The 17,983-nt window shown below is 44.4% G+C and overlaps 8 protein-coding genes across 9 annotated transcripts; 6 read left to right on the top strand and 2 right to left on the bottom strand.

Moving 5' to 3' along the window:
• The first annotated feature begins 1,262 nt into the window (after positions 1–1,262).
• LOC131263722 (venom acid phosphatase Acph-1) lies at positions 1,263–3,173 on the top strand. The gene is made up of 5 exons (XM_058265974.1): positions 1,263–1,503; positions 1,805–1,903; positions 1,972–2,217; positions 2,287–2,472; positions 2,539–3,173. Exons 1-5 carry the CDS (start codon positions 1,312–1,314, stop codon positions 3,055–3,057), a joined length of 1,242 nt encoding a protein of 413 aa, XP_058121957.1. The 5' UTR covers positions 1,263–1,311; the 3' UTR covers positions 3,058–3,173.
• On the bottom strand, positions 3,136–5,743 carry LOC131263714 (poly(A)-specific ribonuclease PARN-like). Of its 2 annotated transcripts, none has more exons than XM_058265964.1 (6): positions 5,467–5,743; positions 4,412–5,378; positions 4,065–4,349; positions 3,942–3,997; positions 3,641–3,872; positions 3,136–3,535 (listed from the first exon to the last, which is right to left on the bottom strand). In XM_058265964.1, the coding sequence occupies exons 1-6, from the start codon at positions 5,483–5,485 to the stop codon at positions 3,406–3,408; spliced, it is 1,689 nt and encodes a 562-aa protein (XP_058121947.1). In that variant the 5' UTR covers positions 5,486–5,743; the 3' UTR covers positions 3,136–3,405. The 2 variants fall into 2 exon arrangements, with proteins under 2 accessions (XP_058121947.1, XP_058121946.1); XM_058265963.1 differs by having other exon boundaries at positions 3,637–3,872; positions 5,467–5,730.
• A 123-nt stretch (positions 5,744–5,866) lies between these two features.
• On the top strand, positions 5,867–6,701 carry LOC131263728 (mitochondrial inner membrane protease subunit 2). The gene is made up of 2 exons (XM_058265982.1): positions 5,867–6,345; positions 6,404–6,701. Exons 1-2 carry the CDS (start codon positions 6,000–6,002, stop codon positions 6,670–6,672), a joined length of 615 nt encoding a protein of 204 aa, XP_058121965.1. The 5' UTR covers positions 5,867–5,999; the 3' UTR covers positions 6,673–6,701.
• A 209-nt stretch (positions 6,702–6,910) lies between these two features.
• On the top strand, positions 6,911–7,413 carry LOC131263734 (DNA-directed RNA polymerase III subunit RPC10). Its single transcript, XM_058265988.1, has 2 exons — positions 6,911–7,105; positions 7,192–7,413. Exons 1-2 carry the CDS (start codon positions 6,965–6,967, stop codon positions 7,375–7,377), a joined length of 327 nt encoding a protein of 108 aa, XP_058121971.1. The 5' UTR covers positions 6,911–6,964; the 3' UTR covers positions 7,378–7,413.
• LOC131263726 (threonylcarbamoyl-AMP synthase) lies at positions 7,413–8,220 on the top strand. Its single transcript, XM_058265978.1, has one exon. The coding sequence runs from the start codon at positions 7,415–7,417 to the stop codon at positions 8,177–8,179; it is 765 nt and encodes a 254-aa protein (XP_058121961.1). The 5' UTR covers positions 7,413–7,414; the 3' UTR covers positions 8,180–8,220.
• A 581-nt stretch (positions 8,221–8,801) lies between these two features.
• Positions 8,802–11,343, top strand: LOC131263717 (protein disulfide-isomerase A3). Its single transcript, XM_058265968.1, has 3 exons — positions 8,802–8,904; positions 9,019–9,183; positions 9,445–11,343. The coding sequence occupies exons 2-3, from the start codon at positions 9,038–9,040 to the stop codon at positions 10,760–10,762; spliced, it is 1,464 nt and encodes a 487-aa protein (XP_058121951.1). The 5' UTR covers positions 8,802–8,904; positions 9,019–9,037; the 3' UTR covers positions 10,763–11,343.
• A 337-nt stretch (positions 11,344–11,680) lies between these two features.
• Positions 11,681–13,402, bottom strand: LOC131263715 (protein Aatf). The gene is made up of 2 exons (XM_058265965.1): positions 11,932–13,402; positions 11,681–11,866 (listed from the first exon to the last, which is right to left on the bottom strand). Exons 1-2 carry the CDS (start codon positions 13,332–13,334, stop codon positions 11,737–11,739), a joined length of 1,533 nt encoding a protein of 510 aa, XP_058121948.1. The 5' UTR covers positions 13,335–13,402; the 3' UTR covers positions 11,681–11,736.
• Positions 13,403–13,724: 322 nt separating this feature from the next.
• On the top strand, positions 13,725–17,709 carry LOC131263707 (DIS3-like exonuclease 2). Its single transcript, XM_058265952.1, has 2 exons — positions 13,725–17,101; positions 17,182–17,709. Exons 1-2 carry the CDS (start codon positions 13,802–13,804, stop codon positions 17,455–17,457), a joined length of 3,576 nt encoding a protein of 1,191 aa, XP_058121935.1. The 5' UTR covers positions 13,725–13,801; the 3' UTR covers positions 17,458–17,709.
• The last annotated feature ends 274 nt before the right edge of the window (positions 17,710–17,983 follow it).

Genomic DNA, 17,983 nt, shown 5'->3' with positions numbered 1-17,983 from the left:
ACCTTAAAGCATGTGTTTTAAAGTTGTTTGAACATGTCGGCCCGCAAGTGCTTAAACTTACTTACACACTGGTCTTGTAGAGTTGCGTAGCAACAAGCCTATTCTTAAAACACAAAAAAACGTGGCTCGTTTTTTATCATTCGTCACCATAGAAACTCATCATTGAAAAAAAGTTTAAAGTTTGTACAGCTTGCTTTTCCAGACAGATCTGTGTCAGAATTTCCAATCTTCTACATCCTGTTACTCGAAGGAAAACTTCAACACTAGACTTTTTCTATTGATACTTACTACAATGTGTTATACTGTGGCCAACAAATTTACACTAACGCACCCTTTTTTGTCATGTGATAGACAATTCACTACGAGCATGTATATATACTAGTTTATTCTAAGTTTAACCAATAGGATGGCTTATACCTGTCGAACTAAAATATGCGATCTAACGCTTGATAATTTCTATTATTGTTTACCGAGCCAACAAGCTCTAGCATTATTCGTAGTATCAGTATCTGAACCGCTCATAACTAGGCCAACTGACTTATGACTTGTGGCAAGTTCAAGGTTATGATCACGTGGTTCGATGACCGTTTCGAACTTCGAATCAAACTTTAATTATCAACCAAAACCGGTTGTGGCCCAAATATGACAAGAAAACGTAATCGAGTTTGGAGCTTACTTTTAATTCTTGTTTCAGGAACCCAGCCTCCCGTACTACCCTACTGTCTGCCGTTACCCGATCGGTTCTCCCGCAGATGCGACTGTTTCGAGTTCAGCAGACAGACAACAACACCAGCGTGTCCCCTGCTGCTTTGTCTTCCACTGTAAACGTTGGCACAAGTCCTTCTAATACGGTCCGAAATTACTAACCCAACCATCGCCGCCCGTACCGTACCGGCCTTCTATGTACGAGTCTGCTGTTATCTCCGGTATGCATCTTTTTAAACCGGTATTCGTTATTTTTGCGCATCCCTGTCCTTCGCCTTACACGTTCATGTAAACTTAACCTGAAGCTGTGTCTATAGTATTGTCGAACTGTAGCCGGCTTATGAAAAAATAAACCCGTTGTTTTGGACAACATAACATGTGTCGGTAGTCGGTGTTGGTTTGGTTCTTTACATTATATTCTCTTCTTTTTGCACGTCCTCTCTCTTTTAAAACCTTACAGAACAAACATAAGCATAGTCGTCTAAATACAGTTCCCAGTTTTGCTTCCACTCTCCCCCTCTACCCGCGCTGAATCCTGTTGAGGGGTCTGTAATCCACCTAGCCATCCGATCGGGTATATAAGAGGACCTCAAACGCTGCTACGCCATGTACTATCTGAGCAGACGCGTGCTTATCATGTTAACGTGCAGTGTGCTGATCACGACGATTTTGTTCTTCACCGCCTACGGAGTTTACGGGGCTCCGTCGTCGGAAGAGGATCTGTCTACGGAAGACGATGGAGACTTCCTTAACCCTTCGTCCCGTCGGGTCAACTTCGAGCTGAAGCAGGTCCACGTGGTAAGTACCGATCAAACCCTATCGTGGGGAAGTTTTAAATAAAAATAGGAAGCGGAAACATATCAATCGATCGATTTGCAGAAATTACCGTTTGAATAATATAACGCGTAGATTCCTAGAAAAGCAAACAAGGTTGAGATTGTTATTGTATTATTAATCGATTAGATCATGTACAATATACACATTCAATATTATTTCATTGAATGATCGCTGGGGTCTAGGACAGACCACCATTTCCTTACCATTAAGCCTATCGTCGTTTAAACTTTAAGCAACATATTTTAATTTCTTTTGATTACAGTTCTTCCGCCATGGACAACGGACACCGGCCGATACCTACCCCAATGATCCTTATGTCAACAACACATTTGAACCATATGACTGGGGCCAGCTAACAAACGTTAGTAATGTCTGGACTGTTTCAGGCAGAATAACGTATTTAATACAAAAAACTTTCCCTCGTAACAGAAAGGCAAATTGACGATCTATGAACACATTGGTCAATGGCTGCGCAATCGCTATGGGCGCTTCGTTGGAGAAACATACCGCGCAGCAAACGTTCATGTCCAGACAACCGGAGTATCGCGGACGCAGATGTCGATGCAACTCGTACTGGCTGGACTGTTCCCACCGGAGAATACACCGCTGCAATGGAACCGGCGGCTCAACTGGCAACCGATTCCATACTTTAGTGAACCGCTAAGTCAGGACACGGTAAAATGACCAAGAAAAGCTTTTAATGTGAGCGTTTGTTTTATATTAGTTTCGGTTTTATATTCCCAGTTACTTCTAGTGCGAGTGTCTTGTCCCCGTTATACGGAAACCGTGAATGAAGTTTTTAAAACGCCCGAAATCGTTGCCCTGCTAGATGCTAACAAGCAATTGTTCACGAATCTCACCAACATCACTGGACTGAAAATTGCTACACCCGACGATGTGCAATCGCTCTTCAGCACACTTAAGGCGGAGGTAAGTCGGCGCACACACGCGGAAAGAATTGAGCGTGGTATTAATTTCGGCATTTAATTTAAACAGTCGGAGTATGGACTTCCGCTTCCTGCCTGGACGAGAAAATACTACCCCGAAAATCTGCTCCCATTGACGAAAAAAAGCTACGCCCTGAATGTCTACACGGACGAGATGAAACGTCTAAAGGGTGGTCCCTTCCTGGCCAAGACTCTCGCCGAATGGGAAGCTCTGATAGCTAAGCCAACGGGTGCCAACAAGAAGATCTTCCTTTATGCCGGGCATGATTCGACGGTTGTGAATATTCTGTCGGCATTTAAAGTGTGGAACGAAAACGAGCTGCCCGACTACGGCGTGATGGGTGTCTTGGAGCTCTACCGGGATGCCAATACTGGCAAGCACGGTGTCGTCGTAGGTGTTAAACAGCTCGGTCAGCCATTAAAACGTCGCACTATACCGGGATGCACAGAGTTCTGCCCCATCGACCAGCTGAAAACAGTTCTGCAGAGTATCATACCGACCAACTGGAAGGCAGATTGTGTGGCTAAACATCCCGATACCGTTGAACCGCCACCATCGGGTCCTTAGAATGTTATCGTGTAGTAAGAGAAAGTGTTGTTTTTAATGTACCCATCATATGATATACGAAGAAAAGACCGTAGAACCTTTGTTTTAATTAAATTTTATTCCATTTAAAATTTCAATCTTCTCAACAATCGCTTCAAAGTATCGACATCGAATTATTCCACGGCAAAGACCAGTGCGTAAAATCCTTAGTGGCGTTGGGAGCAGTCGGCAGTATGCATGTCGTCAGTCCTTACCATTCGTCGTTATCCTTGAAGGTTGTTCGGGATCTCTTTACCGTTTGCCAGCCACCGCCGGCTGGATCGTCGTCCGGTTTCTTATCGTCGGCCGTACGCTTCGCTCCGTTATCGGCTACTTTTTGCTTTTTAGCTTCTTCTTTTTCTTTTTTTTGTCCGTTTGCATCACTCTTTCCTCCAGGCTCACTTGATCCTGTTGCAACTGCACCAGTCGAACTGTTTCGTCCTCGTTTAACTCCAGTGTGCTAAAACAGGGAGCATTGCATAAAGATCAGTTGGTTTTATTCGCCGAAAACAGCGCGTTTGAATGGTTAGATAGAGAAAGAAGTAAAAAAAGTGTATATACTTGCAATTTCATCTGCGAGAACTGAGCGAAACTGTAGATCGAAAATCCGGTATGGTAGCCGATGGTTTTTAATACCAAGCTCGAGGCAGTGCGATTGTGCAACGTGACAAACGCTGACGTGTTATCCATCCAGGTTAAGTGTACAGATCCGAAGGGTTTGAACTTGGCAACCAGGTCGTTCGACCGCCAGGTCTCTGGGAAGGTTACGTAAAACACGTGATCCCGGGAGTGTGTAGCTAAAAGGGGTAGTTCACATCAGGTTAATTTCAAACGTTTAGTATTACTTCACACGTCATATTACTTACGTTCGCTCCCATTAAGATATATGTAATTAATGTCTGCAAGCCGTAAGATGAAAATTCTAAAATGAATTTTCATATTGGTTTATGATAAAATGATATAAAGAGAGATCACATGCGATTATATACCTGTTCAAATATTTTCTCAACACGGGATCTTTCGTGGGATTCTGCAGATCGACTTCGAATCGGCTTACAAGTCCCAGGAAGCACATTCCAGTCAGATACGCATCATAGCCAGCTTCATGCTGCTTACCGTTTTCCACGTTATACTCGTGGGCCGGCAGTGCAGGTTTTACATCCGGAATGGAAAACGGCGGTTGTCTAACCGCATCGTACACGTGCGCTAGCACGGACGAATTTACGTTGACTTTAATCTCTGCATTTGTGCACAGGTACTTAGTGTCCAGTATTCTAAAACAAAACATCAAATCAACCATCAGAAAATGCACTGAGAACGCTTGTAATGAACTTACATAGGGAATATTTCTTTTGTCAGCTTCTTGAACTCTTTGTAGTCAGTTGGCAGTGGTTTGAAAAACTGTCTCAGAATGTACAGCAAATCCAGCAGCATGTTATGACCAACAATGAGCTTGCGTGCCTTCGAAAGCTCCTGCAGTACCAAGGAAAGGCCAACCTTCGAATCCAACTCCTCATTCTCCTTAGCTATTCGCTCTTGTTCGAAGGCTTGTTCTGCCTCAGCAGTACGTTTCCGTTCCACCTTGATGGCTTTCTGGTTGTCCTCGAGCGTTACAGTCGAAGTGGACACTTTTCCCGTGTAACGCTGTTCAATCATCTGATATATGAGTTTTCGCTGGAATGCATTGCCATTTCCTACAATGAGTTCCTTTTCCTCCGACTGTAAAAATGCGCTGATGCGTGCATCAGTATCGTCCACTTGCTGCTGATTTTCCTCCGGCACCGGAATCATACTGATGTCCGACTCTGTTGGCTTCGAATCTGTTTCGGTAGAGTTCTCATCGGCAGCCGCCTGTAGCACGGCCGCTCGTGCTGCTTGACGCTCTTTCACTTCCGCACGGAAACGCTGCTCGTCGGCTTCGGAAGCATACGATAGGCCTTCGCGAAACAGTTTGTTGAAATCGAAACCATTGTCCGCCAAAAATCGCATACTTTCCCCCTGGCAGCTGAATACATGCGTGCGCCCTTTCGGGTAGCAGTAGAAATTGTAGCATTTGTAGGTCACTCGAGGTGGTGCCTTACTCTCATCCCCCTCTGCCGGCGGTTCGACGCGGAACGCGCACAAACCAAATTGGACTATTATGTACTGAGGGCTAGCTTCGATTGTCTTCAGATACACCTCCTCCGGAGTATCGAACGGAAAGATTAAACGATCGGATGCTAAGCCGGTAAACTCGCAGTCCATCGCAAAGAATGACGCTTCCTGGATGGCCTCCCGAATGGACGGTAATTCATCGTTGAAATCTTTGCAGGAATGAATGAAACGAATAGAAATTACAACACATTTTTCTAGTTCCGGTACACACAAAGCTAAAACAGTCGATGTTCTTACTTTTCTTGGTGATTTCCATTGGTGAATATCTTGTTGATACGACGAATAAGCTAAAATCCCGCGTTGAAAATGCTTGTTTGGTTGAATGTAAACACTTGGCTAGAGGAGGGAGGGAAGTGTTGACAGTTAAATTAATGTGCCAAAATATAACAGCGGATTTTCTTGGTTCTAGACGAACTTGAATGACAAAGAGAATTATAAAATTTCAACAAACATTTGAGCCAAATCAAATCAATGAATCAAGTTGTTTAATTTAGAAATTTTTGTAGCGATTGCAATCGTTTTTCAACGGGTGTTTAGTATGCCAAGGCCTTCGTATCGCATCACAGTTGGCCTGTCGGTATTAGTTATACAACATAAACATTCACTGCATTAAACGTCAGTCAGTTTTGAGAACGGTATCAAAACACCGAATCGCGAAAATCCTGTTTGGTTTGCAACAAAATCCACTTGAAAGTATCTTAAATTGGTTTGTGGAGGAAAATGTTCTTCACTCTAGTGCTCGTCTAAGTATCTCCGGTAAAGAATTCGCCATGCGATTTCCAACGTTCCTCAAATCGATGCTGCTTGGAGTCCCCGTTGGAGTTACGCTGCTCGACTGCATCGGCTATGTGGCCCGTGTCGAAGGTGTTTCCATGCAACCTGCGCTCAATCCGGATGCTGCTGTAACAGACTACGTATTCCTTTCGCGCTGGGCAGTGCGAAATATGGATGTGCAAAGAGGAGATATTATTTCGCTGATTTCTCCAAAGGATCCGAGTCAAAAAATCATCAAGCGTATTGTTGCTCTCCAGGGGGATGTAATCTCCACTCTAGGATATAAGGTTCAGTACGTGAAGGTGCCAGAAGGACATTGTTGGATTGAAGGCGATCACACAGGTAGTACGAAATGCCCAGAAATGTTTAAGCTGAATGCTAACACATTAATATTTTGTAGGCAACTCCTTAGATAGCAACACTTTCGGTCCAGTTTCGTTGGGGCTAATCACGGCGCGAGCGACCCAAATCGTGTGGCCACCATCACGCTGGCAGCAACTACCCTCTACTGTACCAAAAACAAGAACTCCAATCTCTTTCGGAAAGCGCGCGGCGACTGGAAGTAATGGATCACATGGAGTCAGCAATCACACGGCAACTAGCAGCCCTGGCAGCATTACAACCCCCGTAGTTAATTCCGTCGAGGAAATGCACGAACTCAATCACTAGAGAATTCAATAAAACAAATTACTTTTAGTAATAGCTATATAGTCTCGACTAAGGAATCAAAGGTAGAAAGGAGAAATATTACATACTTATGCCGAATGTTTTATTGTCAACGGTTTATTTGAATCCATCGCAGGTTTCGGTATTTCATGTTTCGCCATTCACCGACTCGTATGTCACATCAGGTGTTTTGTTTATTGTTTTGATTCGTGAAACACATGTTGTCTCGCGCGGTCTGCTATCTAGTAAACGTGTGCATTTTTGCTGCGATTTTTCAATGAAGTTATAAGAGAAAATGTTAATGTTCTGTCCTACCTGTGGCAATTTGTTGCTTGTGGAGGAAAGTACAGATTCTCTACGGTTCTCATGCAACACGTGCCCTTACATTTGCAAGATTAAGCGTAAGATTTCAAGTCGCATCTATCCAAAGTTAAAGGTAGGTTAATCAGTCCTGCATATCCGGCTTCGATAAGATAGGAACTCTTACTCATACGATAAGATTGGTGTTGTTGATTTTTACAGGAGGTGGACCATGTTATGGGAGGATCGGCCGCTTGGGAAAACGTAGATTCGACCGACGCAGTGTGTCCCGCTTGTGCTCATCATCGCGCGTATTTCATGCAAATGCAAACACGGTCTGCGGACGAACCAATGACTACTTTTTATAAATGCTGTAATCAAACGTGTGGACACAACTGGCGTGACTAAAAGGCATCATGCAAGGATAATTATTCAACGTTAAATTATGAATAAGCCTGTGGATTGCGTCAGATCGATCATCAGTTACACAGGAGTGAGGCAGTGGACCGTAAAGCGGTCTAAGAGAGACTTTACAATGAACCGCTTATCAAGGCTTCATCATGAAAAAGTAATATCAGTTCATGATGGTAATGCAGTGCGACACGCTGCTGCATTGTTAAAATCCGGCAACGTTATAGCCCTTCCGACGGATACCGTTTATGGATTAGCATGTAGTGCAAACAACCCAGAAGCAATACAAAAGCTTTACGACATCAAAGGGCGGCATGAGCTAAAACCCGTCGCTATATGTGTACCAGAAGTCGATGATTTACGTCGCTGGGGTGAGGCAAATCATCTCTGTAGTGAACTGTTACAAGAACTTTTGCCGGGCGCGGTTACCATCGTGGTAAGAAGGTCCAACAATTTAAATAATCCATACCTTAATCCAGGCACTTCTAAGATTGGGATTAGAATACCGGATTTTAAGTTCATCCGTGATGTTTCGCGGCACTTCCCCCTCCCGATAGCGTTAACAAGTGCCAACAAGAGCGCCAGCCAGAGTACTCTGAATGTGAATGAGTTTAAATGCCTCTGGCCTAGCCTTGCCGCGGTGTTTGATGGGGGCCAACTTGGACTTTCAGAACAGCAAAGAGCGGCATCTACCGTTATCGATCTATCAGACGAAGGATCGTACAGTATCATAAGATCCGGCGTGGCAGTAAAGCACACTACAAGTACTGTTGAAAAATATGGGTTCTTTCCCAAATAGTTGCAGAAGCAATAAAGTAAATAAAAAGATAGATTGTAAGCACGAAATGTCCACCGTTTAACTGTTCAGTTCAGGGTTGCAGTTATGTGATGCAATCGAATCGTAGATAATAATGAGAACAATGTGTATTTATTCATGCCAATGACTATCGTGAACGACGAGAGTAACAAAAGCAGATCGCTTCAGTTTATGTATACACCACTTTAATAAGCTTCATGAATCAGTTAAACTTTTAATAACATTAGCGGTTCAACGAATTAAAGAAAGGACATTTTAAATTTATTCCAAACTTTTGTATTTAGAAACTAATTTCAAGATAGTAGCAAGCTATCATTCTAGCTGTCATTTGCTGACACGTCAGTGTTTGGATTGCGCGGACCAATCAGCGATCGACAACGAAAAAGAGGATAATTTTTCAAATGCATCTTTCTTTGCCGGTTAAGAAACTAAAATAAATACTTTTCTAAACAGTTTCTAGTACTGCCTATAATGCAAAATGATTGTTTATGATCAAATCAGACCAGAGAAACAATGCCAGAATATAGCGATAAGCTTTATTTATAATGGTTTAATTTCTTCCTCGAAGTGGCAGTGTCGCCATCTGCTGAGCAAGATTGGAAAGAAAAGTCTAGTGCCAGTCACCATCTTTCCATCATTCATTGCTCTGAGTTGCAAGAAATCGGAAGTGTTCTGCCGTTCCGAAGAAAGGAGTTTCATTCTGTGCTGTAAGTGGCCACGTTATTTGAGATTATGATACACAGTAGATTCTAGTTCTGGGGGAAGAAATAAAAACTGGTGGTTTCATTGACTATTTGTCCATTTCGTGTTGCCTTTCCCAGAGAGCTCAGGGACGCAAAAATGAATAGCCGGTTGCTGATAGGTTTGTGTGCCATGATGGCAGTGGCACTTGCCGGCGAAGCCGACGTTCTGGAATTAACTGATAGTGATTTCTCGACGCGTGTTGCTGAAACGGAAACTACGCTGGTCATGTTTTACGCTCCATGGTATGTACTGGTTGAAATTTTCATTCGATATCCGTAGCAACGTAGTCAAACACGCAATGGTGGTTAAAAGGAAAATTCAGGTGACTCCTTATTTTTTTCCTAGCCTGTTTGGCACGTCCGATAGGCAAGTTTGACAAACGAAGTCAATAACCTTTCGGCTTGAGCACCGTCAGCAGTGTTCCGTTAGATTGAAAAAAGCTAAATCAGGGAATATTACAACAAAAATTGTGTTTTTTTTCTCCCCTCTTTTACTTCTCAAAGGTGTGGACACTGCAAAAAATTGAAACCCGAGTACGCAAAAGCCGCCGAGCTGCTACGTGGCGATGATCCGCCGATTGCCCTGGCCAAGGTCGACTGTACCGAGGGTGGCAAGGACACTTGTAACAAGTTCAGCGTCAGTGGCTACCCCACGCTGAAGGTGTTCAAGAACGGCGAAGTGTCGCAGGAGTATAACGGTCCTCGAGAGGCGAATGGCATCGCTAAGTACATGAAATCGATCGTCGGTCCAGCATCGAAGGATCTGCTGACGCTGGATGCATTCGAGGCATTCCTGAAGGTTCAGGAAACTTCCGTCGTCGGTTTCTTCGAGAAGGAGTCGGATCTGAAGGGAGTGTTCCTGAAGTACGCCGACAGTCAACGCGAACGCCTTCGTTTCGGTCACAGCAGTGCCGCACCAGTGCTGGAGAAGCAAGGTGAAACCGATGCGGTGTACCTATTCCGGGCCCGCCAGCTGGCGAACAAATTCGAGCCGGAATTTGTTAAGTTCGAGGGAACCACCAAGCAGGAGCTGGCTGACTTTGTAAAGGCAAACTTCCACGGATTGGCTGGAGTGCGTTCGCGCGACACCACTAGCGACTTCAAGAATCCTCTCGTGGTTGTATACTACGCCGTGGATTACGTGAAGAACCCGAAGGGCACAAACTACTGGCGCAACCGGGTATTGAAGGTGGCCAAGGAATTTGTGGGACGCGTCAATTTTGCCGTAAGTGCCAAGGACGATTTCCAACACGAGCTGAATGAGTACGGATACGACTACACCGGTGACAAGCCCTTGGTTCTGGCCCGCGACGCCAAGAACCAGAAGTTTATCATGAAGGATGAATTTTCCGTCGAGAACCTGCAGGCATTCGCGACCGAGCTGGAGGAAGGATCTCTGGAGCCGTACGTCAAGTCGGAGCCGGTGCCGGAGAGCAACGACGGTCCGGTAAAGGTGGCCGTGGCGAAGAACTTTGAAGACGTTGTCACGAACAACGGCGTAGATACGCTGGTCGAATTCTATGCTCCGTGGTGCGGACACTGTAAGAAGCTTACCCCGACGCTGGAAGAGCTTGGCACTAAGCTGAAGGATGAGGCCGTTTCGATTGTCAAGATGGACGCTACGGCAAACGATGTACCTCCACAATTCGAGGTGCGTGGCTTCCCGACCCTGTACTGGCTGGCGAAGGATGCCAAGAGCACCCCCGAACGCTACGAGGGTGGTCGCGAAGTGGACGACTTCGTTAAGTACATCGCCAAGCATGCGTCGAGCGAGCTGAAGGGCTTCGATCGATCGGGCAATGCTAAGAAGACCGAACTGTAATCTCTTCCTTCTTTGACTAGCTTCGTTCACGATCAACTTTAACCATCAGTTGCTTAAGGTATTCCACACATTTTCCATTCCTTTTCCTTGAAGCATTGAAATGTTATGGTTCGCACCGTGACTTACTTCGTGGCTGCAATTTTCATTCAGATCTGTCCAACAAAATATTCATATTTTCGGATGTTTTATAAAAAATCAAGCAGAAAGTGATTTCATCCGTCCGAGAAGTTTGTTCACGCGAGACAAGAACCAGCAAAGCCTTCTCATTCAAATACTTGCACCATCGAATACTAAAGCTAAGGATATGTAAGAACGCAGTACTACGAACCGAACAAACGATAATGAATGCTTGTATGCGAATGCAGGAAGGCCGGCTGCATCATTCATCGAGCAGCAGAATCTAATGTGGTTTAATACATTTTCGTATATTGCTACCGTGTGGCAAATTTCCTGCTTCGCGTGACACAAGCTTTTCGGAAACGAGCGATAGTTTCTGTGAGACGCTTTAAGACTAGAACAAAAAGGAATACCTAATCGATAGTTTTTTTGTCGACGTTATTTTTTGTAATTCCATTCTATTTTTCAAAACAATGTGGATTGTGAGAGCATTTTTTAAAATAAATGAATAAAAATGATCTAATATAATTAACTTAAATGCGTATTATTCCTTACGATGGCTAACGTATATCCGAAAGAACATCGAGTTAATTGCTTACATCTGTAAGCAAGTGTATATTAAATGTGATAAACTTTAAAAGAAAAGTTTCAAATGTCTCAACAGCGACAGTTTGCTTACATTCCAAATCATGCGACTGGACAACAAACCTATAACCAAATAACTACTTTAGTTATTCTGCCATTATTTCAATTTCTTATTTCTTTTCATTTAAAGGTGAATAATAAAACAATGGATAATACTTCAGAGTATCCGCTTTATGTATATTTTTTCTGAGAAAGAAACTCGTTCCTGCCAATTATTGATGTTCAGAGGCCAAAGGCATACGGCCAAAGAGAGATCCAAAGAGCTCATCCTTTGCGCCATCCGTCCAATCGTAATCCTGAACTGGTGCCATAAAATTAACCAGCTTATTATGTACAACATAGCTGAAATTATTCAACGAGTGTATGTTAGTCTTAGTTGCTGAAACAAACAAGGAGTGAAAACTTACCGAATCTTACGACCCTTCGACGCACGGGTATCCACCGATTTCTTCATTTTGTTACGCATCTTTTGCAGCTCGGCCAACTTGTTGGCCATCTCCTGAGGACTATCGGTAGTGTTGGTCTTATACTCGATCAGTTCCCGAAGCAGCTGATGGTAGAAGTCCGAATCATCATAGATTTCCGCATCGTAGATTGCTTGCGGGCCCTGGTCCGGAGTGTCACGAGGTTCCTCTTCAGGATGTGAAATTTTCGCTTGCGATTCATCAGCTCGGCCAAACAACGTGTATCCACCACGATATAGTTGCGTTTTTCGAACCAGTTCGTCGCGGTTTATTAGACTCTCTTCGATTTTTTTCAACACCGATAGCGTTTGTTTCTGGTTTCGTACGCTAGAAGCAACTTTTGTGCGATCGTGCCATTTCATGAGCACACTATTTCGGTAATCCACCATGTCATTGGTCCTTCCGCTCAACGACTGCTCGTACTCGTCCAGGGCAATCCGTTTTGATTTTGACGCCCTTTTCTCGGATCCTTTCCTTTTCGACCCACTCTTAAGAAGCTGTTTTGTTTCCGAAAAGCGATCGAGCAGAGTTTCCTGCAGCTCGAGGAACCGATCCATCGCTTGGGCAACGGTTTCGGTGACTTGCTCAACCTTGTCCCGAAACTCTTCGCTTTCGGCGCGTAGCTTTTCACACACATCCGCCGGTGGCAGACTGTTGGCCGTTATCAAGCAGGGCTGCAACTTGATGCGCATTTCCAACATTCGTTCCCACAGCTTCAGCTGATTCTGTACGGCCAGACCTTTGCTTACCGTTTCCTCACGATTTTCTTCCCTAATTAACGTAATCTGATCGCTTTTGGATTGGTTTTTACTTTTTTCTAAGTATTCGGTAAATGATCCATCCTGATCGTCTTCCGATTCATCATCATCCCCCAAGGATTCAACTGCACTCTCGTCCTCTGATGCTTCGCTATCTGCATCATTGTGATGCGATGGTTTCAAAAATAAGATAGATTTGGTTCTAGGAGCATCGCTTAAACTTTCATCACCGTCATCATCCTCTTCGCCACCATCATCTTCTGCATCATCGTCGAATTGCTCTGCATCATTCTCACTTTCATCGTGATCAATAGTATCCGCATCAGTTTCGCTTTCCTCGCCATCAAGCACTTCTTTTCTGGAGGAAACTGTTCCTTTGTATTTCCGATCGAAATCTTCGAGGAACTTTATGTTACGCTTCCGGAATTCACTCAATGCTGCATTTCTGAACGTCTCGTCTGGTACTTCATCGAACTCACTGAATTTCGGTGCCGTATCGTCCCCGGATTCTTCCGACTGATCCTTCGTCTTGTCCGGTTCGAAGAGCTTGTTTATCTTGTCTGATAATGTAGCCGGCTTTTTCTTCATCGTGTTTGAATTAGTGCCTAAAAATATAGTTTATTATTTGTACGATGTAGGCAGAAACGTGCACTTTGTTGTTTTTTGAGGTTTTTGACAGAACAGGCTAACGAATGTCCAGGACTACATTTAGCAACCTTGGGCCAAACTGCTAAATTTGGTAAGCGTGATAAAATAATGTTCTCGGTTAAATAATGGAGATAGTCTTTTTATTAAGCCAGCCAGCCAGTCAGGAACATTTTGTTTTTCATTTCTGTAATAAATTTGCAGAAAAAGTAGTTGGCATAGAAATACCACAGTAGACCAGCGCAAAGCTGAGTACCGATAAACCTTGTTTATGTTTACTTTTATTTTTGACCAGGTTTTTGTTTAATTTTGACACATTCCGAAAACAAAGAAAACAAGTGTGGACCGAAACGAAGCTGCTAACATTAGTTCATATTGTGTAAAGATTGCAAGCAAATTGCTGAGATATCATGTCTGACGCGGATTTCCTACGTGAATTAAGAGACGACATCGCTGACTCCACTCGCAAGATGATGGAAGAAGCACCCGCAGCAGGTGGTAAAGCAAAGGTGAAAAAGGTGGAAAAGGAACCCGCTAAAGGTACTGACCAGGGCAAAAGCTCCACATCAGCCCCACAGAGTAAGGCAGAAGGAGATGATACCGTGGCGAAAGTGGCAATGGAATTGGTCCAGCTGAGTATCGAAACCAAACTGGAGCAGAAGCTCGACATGGATGTTGCCCAGCTGGATGTTCGTAAGATGAATTCGGACGAGCCTCCGCCCGGCATACCGGAGGTAATGGTCGGACCAGAAGTAAAGAAAAGCAAGAAGGAAGCAAAACAGAAGAGTAAGAAGATTAAAGACGTTAAGCAGAAGGAGCTGAAGAAAAAAGAAAAGAAAATGAAAGAAATGCACAAGAAAGCGATGGAGAAAAAGGAGAAACGAGAGACCGGCAGCTCTGATGAAAATTCGGAAGATTCGTTCGATGAAAAGGTGGGAGTTCAGCTTAACATGAATCAACAACAATTGGTAAAACTAAAGATCCAGATCCAGAAAATCGAAGAACAGATCCATGTCATCAAAGAAGATTACCATCATCGAGAGGCAAAGCCGGTAGTGAATCGCAAGGAAGTGCCCACTGCCTCCATGGACACGTCGAAAAAGGTAGACAAATCTACGATCAAGGAGAAGAAACCGAAGAAGATTCGATCAGAATCGGAATCTAGCAGACAAGATACGAAAAGTAAACCGAAGAAGCACGAAAAGGTTGCCAAAGGTGCTCCTAAACGCAACGAACAACAAGATACCGATGGGGAAGCGTCTTCAGAGGAAAAGCTTTTGCTATTGTTATTTACGCTCAGCTCTTCCCAGCGTAGAAAGTACATTGAGAAGCGCGGAATTGAGCTCGGACTGCTTAACCCGCACCCGTTCAAACGACATGTGGTTTTGGTAAATGATGGTTTTCAACATCTATCGCAAAGTCTCTTCTCGAAGGCCAAAAACTACATTGCTCCCACGAAAACCATCGAAGAACCACCTGCCAGCAAACCAGTCGAGCAAAAAGCGAAATTCAAGCTCCAATACAAACCATTCGAGGAGCAGGTGAACTATCTGCTGAACAATGGCAAACAGGGTGCTGCTGAAAGCGACACTCCGGAGTTGACACTATCGGATGTCCGGGATGAAGCGCAGATGATCGTGCAAGATCGATTGGATGCTTTCGTCCGTCAGTTGGCGGAGAAAAACGTGGGCTACCTGATGGAAGGGTTGATCCGCATAAATGTACGTAACAATACGCAGTCTTTTGTCGATGACACATCCCGCGAGGGAAATGTTTACATCAATTCCATCATACTTCGCCGATGCGCGATGGAGGGTGATCTAGTGAGAGTTTTTGTCATGAACCAACCAGCAAGCCCGGAGAGCCCACAGGCGGCCAATCTGTCCGAGACCGACACAGATTGTCTGGACAGTACCATAGATTCAACAGCAGATGATACAATTGTTGAACAGAAGGAAACATTTTCACAGAACAACGTAGGGTTCGTGGTGAAGATACTCGAGAAACGCAACAAGCGTCAGTGCGTTGGAAAATTTTCACCCTATGGACCGGGGAAAAAGCAATACCGTACGTTTAATCCTCGGGATATGCGCATTCCTCCTGTGCGCATTTTCAAGCAAGATTGGCCCAACGCTCTTATTGAAGCGCAGCCAACATCCGCAATGGAAGGTGGCGATGGAGATGGTAAAAAGGTGCCAGCGTCGACGGATGTGACGGAGGTTCTGTATCAGGCAGAAATCATCGAATGGCACAACGACATACCGATCGGAACGATCCTCAAGTCGATAGGAAAATGTGGTGTACTGGAGGTAGAAAACGAATCCATCCTCGTTGAGTACAATCTCGATGTCACACCGTATGGAGATGATATTTTGGCACAACTGCCTTCTGTACCGTACAGTATTCCGCAGGAGGAAATCGCACGACGCGAGGATCTCCGTGGTGAATGTATTTTCACGATTGATCCTGCCACGGCTCGCGACTTGGATGATGCACTAAGCTGTAAAGTTCTGCCCAACGGCAACTTCCAGGTGGGAGTCCATATATCCGACGTTACGTACTTTTTGCGCGAACAGTCTGAGCTGGATGAGCTTGTAAAACAGCGTGCCACATCGATTTATATGGTCGATGCGGTGTATCATATGCTTCCAAAGCAGCTGTGTAACACTTGCTCACTTTTGCCAGGGCAGGATAAGCTGGCATTTTCCGTTTTCTGGGAAATGCAACCTGATGGAACGGTGCTCAGTACGCGCTTTACCCGTAGTGTTATCAATTCCTGTGCGCAGCTGTCCTATGAACATGCGCAAATGATGCTTGATAACCCGAAAGGAGATGGCTTGGTGGAAGATCTATTTCCGGAAATTATGCATGGTCACACCGTACAATCGTTGGGCATTATCGTGAACCAGCTGCAATCGATCGCAGTCAAGCTACGCCAGCGTCGATTGGACGACGGATGTTTGAAGATCAACCAGCCGAAGCTCACATTCCGCCTCGACCCCGCAACAGGGCGTCCGATCGATTACGGCGTGTATAAACTTCGGGCGAGTAATGAAATGATCGAGGATTTTATGCTTCTCGCCAACACTTCCGTTGCTCAAGCTATTCATGCTGCGTTCCCCTCGATATCACTGCTCCGCAACCACAAACCACCGGCGGAGAATATGATGAAAAATTTGGTACGAACACTGGCGAGCTTTGGGTACACGTTTTCCTACGCCACCTCAAAGGCGATCCGCGAATCGATGGATGCGATCGTTAACGGTGCCGAACACCCGGATGCGGCATGCAGCGTGCTTAATGTGTTACTCTCGAAACCGATGACGAGGGCGTTGTATTACTGCTCGGCGTTTGGCAGTGGGCCGGACCAGTTCAAACATTATGCACTAGCCATTCCGATGTACACGCACTTTACCAGCCCCATCCGACGGTACGCCGACTGCTTGGTGCATCGTGTTCTTGCGGCCTCGCTGGGCATCGATGACGAACCGAAGCGGACACCGGACGAGTTGCAGAAACTGGCTACAATTTGCAACGAAAAGAAATACAATGCGAAATTGGCCGGTGATGCTAGTTCCATGCTGTACTATCGCCACTGGTTGGAATCGGTCAAACAACACGAAACGATTGCAGCCGTGTTGGGATACGGTGCTCATCATATAGAACTAGTTCTGATCCACTCGGGCATAGTTTTGAAGGCATCGCTGAAGGTAATGTATATCTTTGAATAATTTGTTTGACACCGTTTTCTTCATTCACCAATGTTGGTTTATTGTGTTTCTACTTACAGAAAATATCTGCAGTGGCATCCGTGGTTTTCAAGCCAATTGATCCTGTTGGCAGTCTTCAGTTGATTCCAAACGATAGTTCCATTGAACCAGTTAAACTGACAATCTTCTCTAAGGTCCGCGTCACCATAAAGCTGGTTCACGGTGCCATTGCTATATGTTCGATGCTTCCCATGGCTGCCGAAGTACATCCGACGGACAAGGAAGAATCAAATCCGCCTGCCAGTCAGAAAGATTTCGACAAAAACGTCGAAATGAAGTCAGCCCGTGTATATTAATTACATCAACTATTTTCTTAAATGTGCAAGTGTGACATCACAGCGTAACACAAGCGCATATCATGTTAGAAAAGTTGTTCAAAGTTTTATTTTCTTGGTAACTCGACTTGAAAATTGTCCTGCCCAATTGAAAATGTTTATGGCACACGAGGAGCAGCTAGAGGAATTGTATAAATGCTCGTGCACGTTCGTTGAAAGTAAATTGTTTATGTAATAAAACTGGGTTGCGAAATGCTTTAGGACAAATGTTAACATGCGCTGATACACGAGGTAGACGGTTAGCGGGAAAAGACTCAGCTCAAATTTACGTATTCCTTCCAGTTAGCACCATACATCTCTTTGCTTGGAATTCTTGCCCCAGATTGAATTTTTGCTTACAATAAATGAACATTGGACAATGATAAAGAAATTATATTTTTTTTAAGTATTGTCTTTAATAAAAAAAAGCGATGAAAACAAATCAATTTTTACTATTGAATCCAATCTTTTTTAAACACAAACCGTTTAAGCCATATGGCATACATAT

This window comes from Anopheles coustani, chromosome 2 (genome assembly GCF_943734705.1).
Source record: "Anopheles coustani chromosome 2, idAnoCousDA_361_x.2, whole genome shotgun sequence".
Classification (NCBI taxonomy): domain Eukaryota; kingdom Metazoa; phylum Arthropoda; class Insecta; order Diptera; family Culicidae; genus Anopheles; species Anopheles coustani.
Note: the sequence above shows the minus strand (reverse complement) of the source record. Positions and strands in the feature narration are given on the sequence as shown.